This window comes from Vidua chalybeata, chromosome 11 (genome assembly GCF_026979565.1).
Source record: "Vidua chalybeata isolate OUT-0048 chromosome 11, bVidCha1 merged haplotype, whole genome shotgun sequence".
In the NCBI taxonomy this organism is placed as follows: domain Eukaryota; kingdom Metazoa; phylum Chordata; class Aves; order Passeriformes; family Viduidae; genus Vidua; species Vidua chalybeata.
In genome coordinates, this window is record NC_071540.1 from 12060730 (window position 1) to 12076737 (window position 16008).

General features: G+C 38.7%; 1 protein-coding gene across 3 annotated transcripts; it reads right to left on the reverse strand.

Moving 5' to 3' along the window:
- On the reverse strand, window positions 1-12886 carry LOC128793557 (dipeptidase 2-like). 3 transcript variants are annotated; one of them, XM_053952849.1, is made up of 11 exons: window positions 12851-12886; window positions 9596-9879; window positions 8703-8829; window positions 8120-8249; window positions 7664-7805; window positions 7154-7223; window positions 6465-6641; window positions 5871-5958; window positions 5219-5294; window positions 3458-3593; window positions 1-2197 (listed from the first exon to the last, which is right to left on the reverse strand). In XM_053952849.1, the coding sequence occupies exons 2-11, from the start codon at window positions 9727-9729 to the stop codon at window positions 2012-2014; spliced, it is 1266 nt and encodes a 421-aa protein (XP_053808824.1). In that variant the 5' UTR covers window positions 9730-9879; window positions 12851-12886; the 3' UTR covers window positions 1-2011. The 3 variants fall into 3 exon arrangements, with proteins under 3 accessions (XP_053808824.1, XP_053808823.1, XP_053808822.1); XM_053952848.1 differs by lacking the exon at window positions 12851-12886 and adding an exon at window positions 11481-11691; XM_053952847.1 differs by lacking the exon at window positions 12851-12886 and adding an exon at window positions 11457-11691.
- Between the last annotated feature and the right edge of the window lie 3122 nt (window positions 12887-16008).

Here is a 16008-nt window from a genome sequence, read left to right on the forward strand (position 1 = left end):
CAGTTTTAAACAATATTTTATTGAAATTTCATGCCTCTGTTTTGCCGCAACGTTACAAATTACTCGTTGCACAAACAGTCAACAAACAAGTGCAATACATTATAGATAAGAAGTCATAGAAAAGTGTTTTATGTATCTTTAAGAAAAGGAATATATATTTTTAGTGACAACGCAGTATAAGGAAAGCAGCTGGAAGGAATAAAGAAGCATCTTACATTTTGTGTAATGAAGCAAATATCAGAGCACTAGTTCTGAGAAAAGAGACCATGGATGGCAGTTTTCCAATGGCTTGTGAACCTATTATAAGAAGTACTGATGGGAATTAAATGTTTGCCCTATTGAATTAATCATTTTACCAGTAAAACATGTTCTCATTACAGTCAAACAATATCAAGGAGCCAGACTTCTGAATCAGTAATTCACCTTTCTACATGCATATCGAGGATCAGTATTTATTGAGAAACTATTCTTTTAAATTTGGCTTGTGTGCAATTAGATTGTTCAACATGATTGGTAAAGAATTTGGTAACGTACAGGAGTATAATTAGAATATATTTATCAAGGAGACCATCTTATCAAAAGAATTAATGAAGCTTAACTTTGAAGCTATAAAAGAACAGGGTCCTTCCAGAAACCCTACTTGTACACAGAGTGCAGAAATGGATGATAGGAACAGTCTCAAATTCCTCTAGAAAAAAGCTCATGTGCTGTTTTTTCATCCTGTTCATGCCCAGCCTTCTCTTTCAATTGTTAAATACTTTGTGTGTTTACAAATGCTTTCCTGAGATCACTTACAGGACTTTTATTCTACACTAAGGCTAAATTCTGTAGATGTCATATCAGTAAATAAAAATTGGTATCATAAATCACCATTAACAGCAAGTATCATGGGAAAGCATTTACTAGCAAGCACTGGGAACTGACCATACAAAGATGTGGTGCTGCCATCTTATAATTTCATAATAAATCTCAGTATATTTGACTAAAATGTCTGGTTTGAGCCTACAAAGAGCAGGCCTATGTCAATATATGCTCTTCTCTGCAACAGGAGCTTCTAACCCCGCATACCTCGTGTATTTCAAAACATATTCCAAAGGCCAAAACAACAGATTTATAATAAAAATATCTCTGTCTAATCTCATGTCTGTGAATCCACTGGCCATGGTCTGATTTTAGCCAGCTAGAATAAAAATGAAATAATAAAACATGTTATTGATAAGGATAATTGTTTAAATGTCAAAAAGATTTCCACAACCCTCTTGTTGTTCTTGTTCCCATCATCATGAAAATGCTGCAAACAACTGTCCTCAAATTATAGAAAAGGACCTACAATGCTGCCTGCACCTAAATGTAAGAGATCTACCTCCACCCTTCAGTAATTGTCCAGTTGCCCACTGTCCTGGTCAGGGTTCAAAAACAAGAGTTTAGTGCTGCAGGATGGTCTCTAAAGCTAGCTGTAGGCATGCAGTTCAAACTGGAACAGGCTTGTCACTCATCTTGTCATCTTAAAAAACAAAGCAAAACCCCAAGCAAACCAAAAAAGCACTCTTCTCCATATGGCAGGGGATGGTCTTCTCTGAGTAAGCCTTCAACTATTGATGGAAGTTGTATGATTTAACAAGAAGTAATATTTGAAAACTACTTGGCACAGGTGTCTTATTTGTAATCTCTAGCTCCTGTGTGGAACTGCTGGTTCTGGACTCCAGTATTTATTCCACAATGTGGGTACCAAAACCATGCATCAAGTATTGCAGAATTTATTCTTTAAATGTGAATATTTTCCATTAACAATGTTGGTCCTGGTCCAGCCAAGGTCATACAGAATTTATCACTTCAAATTCTAAACACTTTTGCTACATCATATATAATTTACATGATTTTTCAAGCATGCAGATGAATTTATAGTAATTATGTTTAAAATGTATTATAGTTTTCAATTAACAAATCACAGAAAGATAAGTAGTTGCATTGCAGAGTATTCCATAAATCTCTCTCTGAGACTCCATAGATCTTATGATACATAATACAGCATTAAACATGATACAAGTGTCAGACTAAAAGGTGGTGCCACAGAAGGAATTCCAAAGGATGTGGATCGCAGTGGCTGAGGCTTACGTAGTTCTAGGCGACAGGAATTTTGTACTTCTTGCAGAATTTCACTTTCACCTACGTCCATTACTCCAAAAGTGTTCCGCACCTACAAAAATTCAAAAGGTTGTCCCTGAAAGCCAGACTGGCATAACAGCAAAAATCTTTAAGCAGCTAGCAAATTCAATGCTATTTCAAGTTACCCAACTCAGACTGTATTGCAAAACCACATCTGAATGTGAGGAAATCAGTATTATTATTCTGCTGTTTGCATTCCTGTGAAGCACTTCCCAGAATTCAGCACAGATACATTACAGGCAAGAGTCACAGGTCTGGCTGTTCTTTGTCTTGGCTCTCTCCACATATGGAGCAAACAAACTCATGAACTTTCTTCCCTGAATGGAGCTCACACTCTCAAGACAGAGCTTCAACATCTCTAATTTAGAAGGGAAAAACACTGCTAGGTCCCACAAATTGGTTAGGAGTGGTGAATTTGAGCCTCTTCATAATGTCAGTCTGCCACACAATGAAGTCAGCATTACGTAGATATTTTGGCAGGTTAACTGGAGTAGTACAATTTTCCCTAATTTCTGTTCATCCGACATGCCCAAAAAGACAAGTGGAAGAAAGGTCACCGTGAAATATCTGCTGTCTATAAGGCTTTGTGTGTATATCTACTCACCTATCCCTGTCAATAAAAGCAGGAGGCAAGCAGTCTGGAAGTTTCAGCAGAGGCATTTGGAAAAGTTACCACTGAGGGGGCCCTACTCTTATCCAGTCTCCTTCCCGCCTCTCCTCCTTCATCCTTCTGGATTAATTCCCACCGTTTATACTTAAAGCTCATTGTGATCTGGTTGTTATGTTTATGGCTTGGTGATCTGGCCATGGCAGAAGCCTTTTGAACAGCAGCCCAATCCCATGACAAGAATTAAATTGATTTGCAGGAGTCAACATTCCTTCCTGCCCCAGCGAACACAGCCAGACTGTGATGCTGGTACATCCGCACTTTCTCCAAACCATGGAGTGATTCCATTTAGAAGTCACTGATGTGTACTTATCAGATTACTGCAGAGAGAAAAACTTCCAAAGAGCTTTGTCTGCTCTCTCTCATTTTCCTTTATGCTGCTAACACTCTCTTGCCATCTTGGTTTCTTTCCCAGCGTTTGGATTTACTGAATTAGGTGCTTACATTCCCTCATATCTCTCTCATTGAACAAAAAAACCCCTCCAAAACAAAACACATAAAATGGAAAAAAAAAAAAAAAAAAAAAAAAAGAGAAAACCCACCCAAAAAAATAAAGAACAAACACCAGCAGTTCCTCTTTCACTCTTGGTAAGAATCAAGATTCAGTTTGGATTTTAATCTTACATTTTCTACTTCCTTGAAGACACGGAGAAAGTTCTCCCTTAAGACTCCTTTCAGTTCAGTTTCATTCCATCCTCTTCTAAGAAGTTCCTCTATCAAAGAAGGGTATTTAGAGACATCTTCCAATCCCTTGGGAAAGCTGTTGGCAAGAGTGACACAAGAAAATTCAACACACATCACTGACAAATTGGAGAGAAAGGATTTTAATTAGCCTTTTGCACATATTGACTTTTGAAGTGAGCTGACTTTGGACCCAATTCTTCCTCTGAGAATTCAGCTGACAAACAGAAACAGGACTGGGACACAACAAGAGGTTTTTTCTTCACATAGGACCCAATAAACAGAAAACAACTGGAATGAAGATGCACTTCTACAGAGGCAAAACAACAGCATGGGAGGATATAAGAACAAAAGGGGAAAAAATAACCAGAAATTCATGTATATGGTAATCCACAGTTTCCATCTGGCCTTTAGAGTAAGAGGAAACAGCTGCATCACAGATGAAGTTGGGGCAATCCACTAATGTAACTGAGAACAAAAGGAAACCTATAAGCACATGATGAGCTCTGGAGTTGGAGGCAATTTTATGAACTCTGTTGTTTACAGAGTATTTACAAAAAAAAAAAAACAAACAAACAATTAGAATTATAACATTGGCTTGAATTAAGCCAATTGTTTAGGCAGTGGAAAGAAACCTATTCAGAGTCCTCTACTAAAGAAATTACAAAAGCAAAACTGATCTATGCCTTGTGCTAATTCTTGTCAGAATAAAAAGCATTTAGAAATAAAAAGCTGCAAAACCTACATTCAACAGCTGTTTTAAGTTGTATTTCCATTATATTTTGACATGGTTTTGAGATAACTAATATTTTTGTTACTTTTCTGTTCCATGAAGGCATGGTGATAAGCATATCTCAAAAAAATCTGTGGCATTACTAGCAGAAATTAGGACCTTAACAACTCCACCACCAGTTTAACTGATGGTCTTTGAGAAAATGCATGATAAAATGTGTCCTTTTGTTGTAAACCGTATTTTTATTTTGAAAATTATCGTTTCAGATCTATGATATCACGGGTGCTGACACAATGAGTTTGTGTTTACAGACAGGAGCCTGACTCTGACTTTCATTCCCAAGCAGGCCTGACTCCAGGAGAAAAAGAAAAAAGAAAAAGGAGATAATGATTTAACGGAAAGATAAAAAGCAAAAAAAAGTTTAAGGTTACAGCAGCAAATGCCACCCAATGTGCATTTGTTTCCTGTGCTGTAACTGCAGTAGTCCAGGAGTGAAGAGAGGTTTTTGTGGTAGGCTGCTCACCAGGCTCTGCTTGCCTCAAACGCTTCCCAAAAGCAGGAGTGGTTTCACAGCACCCAAACTCTGTGGCTTTCCCCAAGGATAGTGGAGGAAAGAGTTTTGCAGCATCTCTCTATTCTGAACCATTTACCATATAACGGTTGAGGCAGCTTTTCTGTCATTCATCAGTGGCTTTTGGAGAAAAACAACCCCTGGTTTTGTATGCACAAACCTAGAACACACTGCTTCAGAGTTCACAGGGCATGAGGATCCATTTCTACATTTGTAGCACTGCTTCATGCAGTTCTAAAAAGAAATTATTGTGCCTCTCTTTCATAAAACTTGGGTTAGTCTCATTACAAGATCATCTGATACTAGTTTTTTAAGTCTGCCTTCTTTTTCCCCCCCTTAAAAGAATCAAACCCCATATAATTTGAGGAGCAGATGTCAATGTTTGTACAACTTTACTCACCGTTCCACTCCATCATAGTCACCACCAATTCCTATAGATTCTGAGCCTGCAATTTCCTTTATATGGTCAAAATGATCTGAAAGAGAATATCAAGAAAACAACATCAAAGCACCTAGCAAAAAAGAAATATTACAGTTCACACATATTGGCATTAGGTAACAGCTCTCCTTAATCATGGGTTCTTGATCAAACCCTTTTAAAAAAAGTCAAAAGACACCCCATCAGGCAGGAACCTTCAAAATAACTACACTGATTAAATGCAAATAAGGAAAGAGACATGATCATCACAGTACATTCATCCCTAACAAGTAGCTCAATTATACCAATAGAATTTTCATTATCCATCACATACCTATGTTTCCCACTCTTAATTACATAGGCTTAAGGTGTTTTCCAGAAAGTAACAACTACTTTGGGATTAATGGTTGTTGGCTCTGCTTGTGAGCATCGTGTCCTGCAGCTACACACACATCTTGTACATCTTATTATTGTTTAGTGAGTATTAGCTCAAAAAGTACTAGAGCTGGGCTAAGGTGTGGATGGAATAAACAAGCAGTCTAATTTACATGGCCTTGATGCATGCCCCAGGACATTCATAGAATTTATACAAATTCACAGAATCCACAAAAACTACAGTATATTAACATCAAACCTGCAAGGGTAGAAATATTAACAACTTCTCTGCCACAGGCCAGTACATCTGCATTGAAAGAGACCATGATAATTCCCTTGTTCTTTTTCTGAAAGATATGAAGAGACAGTTGATTAGTGAGCTCTTATGCCCTGCAAACTTCATGGGCATCTTATGTAGAATCTTCTACACCCATTCACCAGTGAGAACAGCAACACTAAGTCAAAGTTCAGATGGCAACACAAGGCTTTGCCTCCCTGTCCTTTCCCCTGGATTCATTTTACTTTCATGCAGACTGAATCAGCAGAAGTGCAGTGACTACATGAAAAAAACTCAACCATAATTTCAAAGTATTTGCAAACACTTCATTTTTGTAGTCAAAGGCTAAACACAACCCAAAGAAAATGCCTCAGAAGCAACTGTAAGTTGCTGCTCAAGGATCTGCCTCTAAATCAAATTCAGGGATGAAGAGGGGGAAAGTAAACATCATTATTTGAATGCACGTTTGCTGCAGCCCATGCAAACATTGCCATTAAAACAAAAAACAAAACCCCCAAGAAGCAAAACCAACAAATTCCTTCCTCCAAAAACAAACCCAAGAACCATATCACTCACCAGTTGCTGGAGGATATCATCAGGAACATTTCTTGAGTGATTACAAACAGAAAATGCTGCCGAGTGGCTGAAAATTACTGGTGCTTTTGAGATATTGAGTGCAGCCTTTACAGTGGAGTATGAGGTATGAGATAAATCTATCAGCATACCCAGGCGATTCATCTCCTTTACCACTTCCTAAAACAGATGTACAGACAACAGTGTCCGTATTAAGTTTCCTGCAAGGAAGGTGTTTAGCTGGTATATGGAAACAGATAGATTAATTCTGCAGCTGCCAGCTAGTCATAAACATGCTGTGCCTGTACTTGTTGCTATGTACCTATTAATTCATTAGTGATTTATTCACTCAAAATTAGCCAACATGCCACCACATGTTCAAAACTTAGAAAACTTAGTCAAACTAAAATAAGTAATTGGAAATGTTATTCATATCTTACTGCTTGCACATATGAATTCATACATCTAATCTGTATTAAAACAATTGTAATTTAATCTAACACTTCTTTTACCCTAAGAAGCATCACAGGGAATTTAGTTTGACTGGTCACTGGTAAATCTTGGTCACCTCCTAACTATCAAGAATTTCCAGTAATTAATTTTTAACGTCAGTTTGCTTTTAAGAAGATAAGGCCAGAAACTGTTAGTTGCATGACAGATTGCCCAGATTAGCATTTGAAAGAGATCCTTACTTGGCCAAATGCAGTCAGACCAATAACACTAGGATAAAAGTTGTGTATTCCTTTAGATGATGATTCAGACCTTGAAAAAGGGAATGAGGGAGAAGAAACAACATATTATTCTGGAGAATACAGTATCAGCAGCTGAAAACTCTTACACTACACACAAGAAAAATGTCACATAGGCAGATGTGGGGATAATGAGCTACATAATAAGTATCTTGTTCAGGCAGTGTTTTTTATGTTCATACCTGCTTTCAGGTTCACTAATGTTGATTTTTGTGAAGGAATTTAAGACAAGCAGGTTGTCAAGTGTCCAAATTATGATCATAACAAGCACTATGTAATGGATGTAGTCTCCCACTGTACACATGGTAAATTATTCACCCCCAAAACCTATCACCTTGACTTGCTTCAAAGTCTTTCACAGGGTAAGTTTGTGTCTGAATCCATAGCTCTCCCATCATGCAGCTGCCACTCCTTTGCATTAGACAGTCACACAAAAATATGCACAATAGTTACCAAGGAGTGTTGCAGGAGTGTGTTAGAGTCATGTAACGAACACCCAAGTCATAGTACATCCTCAGTGTTGCCAAGCTGCTGTCAATGGAGTGGCCACCCTCTATTCCAATCAAACATGCAATCCTTCTGCTGTCAGAGATACCTGGAAAACACAAAGGGAGATACTTCCAAAGTAATTCCATGACAGATAAGAAGCCAGCACTACTGAGCAGCAATTGTCAGTGTAAATTGCAAGCAATAATAAAGACATTTTGATAGAATTGGAGCTTGCAGAGTACATGTTTATATGGCAAATTTTCTCATGACTGGACCAGGGCTGTGTGCAGTCAATGGCTGTGGTTCAGAGGAAATATTGAAGTTACTCTTTAAAGCAGGATAACTTGTTTATTTGCATCTCTCTGTACACACCTCCTGCAATCACGTTTTTAAAAATTCTTTTACAAGAAGGAGCATCACCTTGGGAAGTTGTCACAAGTTCCAGCTCTTCATAGCTGTTACACATCCTCCTGACAACATCGATTTGCTCTAAGGTCAGGCGCACAGCATCCTTGTTCTGAGCGCTGCAAAGAACATACACTGACCAAAACTGAAAGAGACATTGACAAGTAAACCAGATAACTTGTGTTTTGAATTGGAAACTTCCATTTGCTCATAGTTCAGGAACACAGACCAAAATAACTTCCTGCAGTTTACAAGGGAGTTGTCACTATAGCTTTTTCCCCAAAGAAAGGGTTGTGTTGCAAGGCAAGACCACCCACTCCAGACATGATCAAGGCCTCCTGATACACTCAGCTACTCCACCATACATGCAGGAAAGCAAATATAAGCTTCCTTTAATTTATATATCACAAAACAAATGCTGACTAAGAGTACCTGAATTATAAAATCCAAACAATTTGAAACACAGCTGTCATGAAGAGTGTCTGTAGCTTTTCAGTTCTATTTTTTTTTTTTTCTTTTTCAGCATAAAGAACCAAAATCAGGGAAGGAAGCAAATGTAGAAATATGTTCTGAACCCCACCACCATAGCAGTACATACCTGAGCTCCCACATAACCAGCCTGAAGTTTCACAAGGTTTGTGTGGGTCGTGTTGAGTTCCCTCAGGTTGACTCTACTGAGTCTATTTTGGTAAAGTATTCTCAGCTGCAGTGCAAAGTCATTGTGGCTAGAATGGAAAACAAATAGGGCTTGTGATCGAAATAAGTTGTTCCCTTTCTAACCCAAGTGTAATTTCTTCCACTGTTTGGAGTCCCTTAGACCATTAATTGCCAATAATCTTTCCAGCAATAGATACCTAAAAGTCTCTCTTCTGCCTTTTCTGCTTCTCACCCCATCCCACCAGCGAGCAGGTTGGGGGTGTACAATAAGTTGAGTGGACACAGCTGAGACAGCTGACCCCAGCTGGCCAAAGGATCTTCCAGACCATATTCTCAGCATATAAAGTCTGGGGGAAGGAGGAAGGCTGGGGGCATTCAGAATCACAATGTTTATCTTTCTAAGAAAATGTTATGTGTGATGGAGCCCTGCTTCCTGGGGATGGCTGAATGCCTTAGTCATGGGGAGTAGTGAATTAATTCCTTGTTTTGCTTTCCTTATTAAGTTGTCTGTGTCTCAACTCATGAGTTTTCTCACTTTTCTGATCCTCTCCCTCATCCCACCGGAGGGACAAGTGAGCAAGGGCTATGTGGGGCTCAGGTGCCAGCTGGGGTTAAACCGTGACACCTGGCTAGAAAATCAAAACGGTGTTTAGGGTAACACAATCCTACACTAAGTATCCTCTGAACCAAAATTCCTTCCCCACGTATCTCTGCAATGATAGCTCAGTGCTGTGTGCTCGTAAGAGCCCATGTCTCTGCTAATCTGACACTGCAGCATTTCCTCCTCACTTATCAATCTCACAAAGAGGGTTTAGATGAACATAGTTTATATACCCATCGATCAAACGTGCATCTTGCATCAGCTCAATAGCTCTTTCTCTCATTGATTTCCCACAGCTGAATGGCACAATATCAGAAAAGAACATCAGCAGCCACAACAACTTTGCAGTATTTCTCTTCATTTCCATTTTCCAGTGGAAAAAGTGCTAGAGCACAGGGATACCACAATTGTACACTGATGACAATGAAACAGCAAAATTTCCAGTCTGCAGAGACTGTAGGCTTAGCAGTGCAGGCAATTTGAATGCCCCTCCTTCTGATAAGGCCACTTGTGAATTCTGGAGGAGGAAAGAAAAAACCAAAGAAATAATAGTAAACAGAAGGGAAGGTAGCATTGGAAACTCTGAAACTGCTACATTCTCCCAAAGATTTTAGGGTCTCTGGCTATTGTGCTCTTGCACATATGACCTCTCCTTAAACTCTGCTGCTGCCACCAGCTCAGTGCTGGTGAATTGCTCAGTCAGAGCTGGCAGGCTGAGCTTGCTACACCCTGGACTCACAGCTCCCAAAAACATCTTCCAAAACAGCAGAAGAAGATTTTTCATTATTTTAACTGGCTTGTTCTCTTTCTGTGGGAAATCTCACACTGAAATGAGCACTGAAACTGTTTTCTGAGAAAGTTGAGACGTGAACTTAAAACACACAGAACATCAGATGGGATAAGAGGAACAGTGATTGCTAGAAACAAAACCATCCTCAAAATCCTTCCTCCCATAGCAGTACAGTCTCAGAAGAGAAGTTTTTCTTCCATAAATATGCATCAGAAGTATACATGCATCGTGAGACCCAAAAACTTTAGTGGCACAGCACTTCTACAAAACCATAAAGTTTAAAGAGCAATCAGAAGTTGTTTTTTTCTGCTCTGTGGCAACGATAGAGATTTCCCTCAAATGTCAAAGCACAAATAGAGACTTACCCTTTTACCACAAGTGCAGACTTTGTTACCACAGGGAAAGAAAGTCTTTGTATCTCTAATCTAGAAAATGTTAAATTGGTTTGTGGCAGCTCAGCATGCAAAATGTTAAAAAGACAAGGTCAAAAAACTGCCCAAGGAGAAGAATTCTGACAAGTTAGTACCACAAAGGCCAATTAGTTTCTGTAGGCATGTTTTGGTTGCAAATTCCTCAAGGTAAAGTACTGGACAGATCTGCAGCCTGACTCTCTAGAGCTCTGCCAGATCCTGACAAAAGGACTCTAAAGGAAAAACTAAGATTTTATAGCTTATTATCTGTTCTTCATATACACATAGAAGTTCATATAATGTGTCAGTTCAAACTGCTTAATGAGAAAGTAGCAAACCTTTTTCACATAGTAAAACTGTTCTGAGGCTATAAAAACTGATATACACTGTAGATTTTGGTCCAAATATTTACAATTTTTTCCTGAATTCAACAGCAATTTTAAGGAAGATTTTTCAGCAGGAACTAAGTGTTCTTCCAGGAGTTTGACTGCTAAAATAAATTATTTTCATCTGTACATTACCAAATCCCCTTTCTGTGTTTGTCTACAAAAATGCAGTTCTTTGTAGCTACAAGAATTTTCTATCAATTTGCGATATCAAAGTATCTTCTCAATTTCATGCAAAATATTCTTTATACTTTGACAGTAAAACTCATTTGCCTTTGAAACTGTTTAGGTATAAAAAAAGACTCATAATTAAATCATCACTCAGAGATCAGTACTTGAAAATTTAAGGAGTATTGCAAGCACTATACAAAATTAAGAACATGGTACATTGGCATCCGTGTTTAAACAACATTTGAAATACAAAACCCACACAGCTTTTTCCCATGCTGACTGAGCAGAGCTGAGAAGTGGAAGCTGAAATAAGATTTATAGCTTTTCTTTTGTTTACCTAGAGGCTCCTTGGAGCAGTTACCTTCTTCAGATAATAGAGCCGAGTCGAAATCCACATTCCACTGTGCTGGATACAGCAGCTAAAGCTTGGCACTGGACCTGCTTGGCATCACAGCAGCAACCAAGAAACCTTCTGTGTTTCTTTAGCTCATGTCACAGGCTGCACACACAGCAGGCATTTGGAAATTGCCACTTTCTGAGATGCAAGCTCTGTGCACGAGCTTTCAGCTCAGCTACACCCACATGGGAGCCCCACAAGGTTCCTGTTGTGCCTTCTTAAAAACCCAGCATTTCCTCCCTCTCGTGGCAGCCTGGCTGTGCAGTCCACAATGACTCTGTTCACCAGCAGATGATGTGTTAAAATCATACCACAAATGTGGTATGGTTCAGAAATGGGTGCCTCTCACCACAGAATAATTTAGGTTGGAAGGGGTTTTTAGTGGGATGTCATCTAGTCCAGCCACCTGGTCCCAGGTAAGGTAACTCCAAAGTTAGAGCAGGTTGCTCAGGACATCACTCAGTGGAAGCTTTGATATCTTCAATGAAAAAGATCATACAACCTTTCCAGGCCCCTGTTCCAGTGTTTGCTTTTTCACATTGACTATACCTAAGCCAATAAATATCTACTTCTTGTTACTATATCTGCTGTATTTTATTCAGGACTCACAGTGCCATTGTATTTTATTTACAAAGGTCAAAATAGTCACAAGGTACAGGAGACATTTCCAAAAATAATTATGTCTCTGAACCTACTGTGGCTTTTCACTCCCTTTCAACCATGAAAATTTGAGAACAAGGAAATATATGCAAAAACCATGATGCTAGAGTTTCACAAGAAGTGGTTTGTTTATTATAATTTTTATTTCACTTCATATTTTTTTACCGGAAACCAAAAGGGCATCATGCTTTTGTTTAGGATTCCATTGCAGAGAAATGACCAAGTCTTATGATGAAATCTCCCACAGACCTGTTGTGCAAGTCGTGTCTTAAGTGAACACACATCCATCATCAATCCTCTAGTTCCCACTAACTGGAAAACTTAAACAGAAACCCCTACATCTCTGGGAATTCTGATGCACGTTGCTAATTTGGTGAACTTCACTTATAAGCATTTACTATACACTTCTCTGGACTAGAGAACCCTAAACAATACAAATGAAGTAACAAGAGAAAAGACAACTATTTTCTCTTTCTAATCTGAAGTTTGATCCAGACCAGAGCCATTATTATGCCAATGACAGGAAACCATATTTCTTATTGAAATTAAAGCTGCAATTATCAGGTTCAGACTCCTTTTCCATTTGTGGTCTAGTTCTAGCCCATATTTCATTGTTAATTTTAAAGTTTTCAGGTTCTCATCTCTATCTTCCAGAGTAATTAAATATCACATACCTTGCAATTTACTTTTCCCATTTTCTGAATTTTCTTTCCTTGCAAAGTCAAGTTAAATCTCTGATCTGATTTCTACCTAAAACTGCTTTTCCACATGCTAGCAGAAAAGCTAAGCTCACCAACTCCTTGTTCAAGAGCATTTTTTGCTGAGCCACTAAGCACCTTCTTGAGCTTTTAACAGTTCACTTCTTTGCAGATTAAGAACATAACTGATTTTTAAAGCTGCTCAATGCCAAGTGCTTCCTTTGGCTCATTGTGAGCTTTCTTCTATAATTTTATTCCAAAAGCCCTGGATTAGTGTTAGCAGCTGTCTGTGTATTATAATTCTTACAATGTGGCATTTGTGATGTACATCCTTCCTGCAGAGTTCATCTGGCAGGACTGGTCTCTTGATAAGTATCCCAGGAGCTATCTTTATTGTCCAGAATGTTGCTACACAGCTGTCTCTCCCTGATAATAGATATCCCTATGTTTATAGTATGTTTTATTCACCTCACGCATATTTTGGAGCAGGCTGAGAAGCTGTAAAATAACTGCAGCACTCACACTCAAATCAGCTGCTGTCAGGAGGCAGAGGGATAACATTATGTGTTGGAAGTACTTTTCCCACTAGGAAGGCTTGTCCCAGCCCAGATCATCTTCATTAATTTCAGCACTTACACATCCAAACCACTGATAGTTTTTACTGTCAGCAGAGATTGAACTGTAGATGACTACAGCTGGGAAAGTAGGACTTTGTACATGAGATGCCTATTGCAGCCATTTTTAACTGCAATTTTGTTTTCTATAAAATTCTTCTCTTCTACCAGCTCCTGGCACCAGCTACACTACATAACAGCACTTCAGCATTTGGGATGGATATAGTTTTGTTTTTGTCAATCAGCTTCAAAAGCCCATTGGAATTGCTTAGGGACTTACAATAACATAGTACTGTAAGTCCTGCTTATCAAGTATTCAAACCTGCTGTCCTACTTCTGTGTGAAGATTGCAATCTCCAGGGCAGTCAGTTTGGCATTTCTTGAGGGCAGGTATCAGTGTTTTAATTAGAAACTGTTACAACATGTTAGCAAGAGGAAATCCTGTGTATCAGGATTTCAGTTTGCATAAAAATAGCAATACAGGTAGAATTAACTATTGCAAATTGAGTTCCATCTGTTTCTTCTACTCATCTCAACATTAGTTTCAGGTCCTAAAATGAAGCGAGTTCACACTCAGAGGGGGTGGTGATGGGAGGTCCTTTGATAATTTTAATCTATTTAAATCAGCATGGTTGCAACATATTTCTTAGATGAGACCTTATGAGAAATATTCATCTTGGGAGATTAAAGATGTTAAAAAACAAGTCAGTAAAAGACTTCTTTTTCCCATGTTGCTCTGCTTTGGGGGTGCCTGAAGCTGCCCCAGTTTCACGACTAATTTGACCAACATCCTGAAGGCAGTTCAGAGGGTGCCATATGGTCTCAGGACATGAACATACAGAACCACATCAATTGGCACGAGTTACTGAACACAAAAGAAACAGGAAGTACCAAGACAAGTTGTTCTTTTCACAGAGGAAATATTTCATGAAGCACATGAAGATATCACCAAAGCTCCTTAGAAGGAATCTAGAGTTGAACTTCGCCTATAGCTGAAAGCAAATAGTCCATAATGAATGCAGATACCTTTCAGGATGAACACAAATTAGTACTATTCTGATACCCATCAATGTGTCCTGTCGACAAGTTTTTCTAAAAACACCAAAGCTGCTGTGGATTCTCCTGGCTCAATACTCTGACAGAATCAATTTCTGTATTTTCTTGGAAAGAAAGGTGGAGAAAGCAGCAGTGGGAAAAAAATAGCTGCAATAAGCTTATCTAGTATTTTATATTATATTTATTTTAAAATAGCATTAATATTTACAATTGATAATGTCCAAATGGCAAAGCAAACCAAGCAAGGCTTCTGTTTGTTTAGCTATACATTTGTTCTACAAAGGTATCAGGTATCCAGATTAATCTTTTCATTCAAGCAAGGTGAAAGTTCTTGCCACGAGGTGGCAGGAGCTTCCCCGTTAAAATAATCCGTAGCCTGTGATCTGATGACAGATTGCTAATTGGCAGGACTGGAGATGACTTCTGAGAATCAGGATACAAACTAGCTTGCTGCAGACAGGTGGGCTCTTTTATTTGGAGGTTGTTCCCCCACCCAAGGAAATAAAAAGGAAAATTTTCTATTTTGAAAGGCAGTTGAAGAGGTCATGAAAGCCTCGAGGACAACAGAAGTTGTTGCCCACTTAGTTTGAGAATTTTATCTGAAAAGGCTTCCAGAACATTTAAAGAAAAGCAAAAAAAAAAAAAAAAAAAATCCTGTTTAAAAGCAGAATACTCAAAGCTCTACTTCTGCCAGTTCCCACTCCAATTTTTCAGGAAGAGTAAAGCCATTCATATCTATTGAAAGCCCTTGTGGCTTTAGGCACCCACAGCCAGGCAGGGCTCCACTAAATGCCGTGTTTCCTGTTTAGCACAGGTTTCTGAGAAGAGCCTCTCATTTTGGTATCAATGAGAAAATGAAATTTAGAGCAAGTATACTAAGCTTCATTTTTGCCACCTTTTTATTCATGTTTCAAATACTTGGCTTTGAGTTTTGGAGGGATGTTTAAAAATGATCATCCTTGCCTGATGTGCAGATGGTATCCAGGTAATCCTTGAGCAAGGCCTGATTTCTTATTCATTCCTATGCTTATGAGTAGAAGCTCTCAAACACCTTTAACTGCAAGCTTGCCAGCACATGCTAGGAGGTTAGAAGAGGATATACCAGGTTTCTAAATAATCAGCTGTGTGCCAGTCTCTTTGTTAGCAATTCTGAAAGGCTTAAGCAATGACTTCTCTTTGCTGTGTATCTGCAAACAGCTGTGTTGGGCACACATACAGGTAGTGTTTATTTTCCTACCTCAGAAGCATTATGAAGCTGAATGGAGCATGGAAATAAATTGACTGATTGTGTGTCTTGTTCATATCACATTGAACAAACTGGAAACTAAGTAAAGTTGCTCATTCATGTCAGAGACTTTCAGAAAAATCTAGAATTTGCTGCAATTGTTTTGAGTTAGCTGCCTCAGAATCTGACAGGAAGCACAATCAGATGCTCTTAAACATTCAGAGCTGTGTGGAAATAAG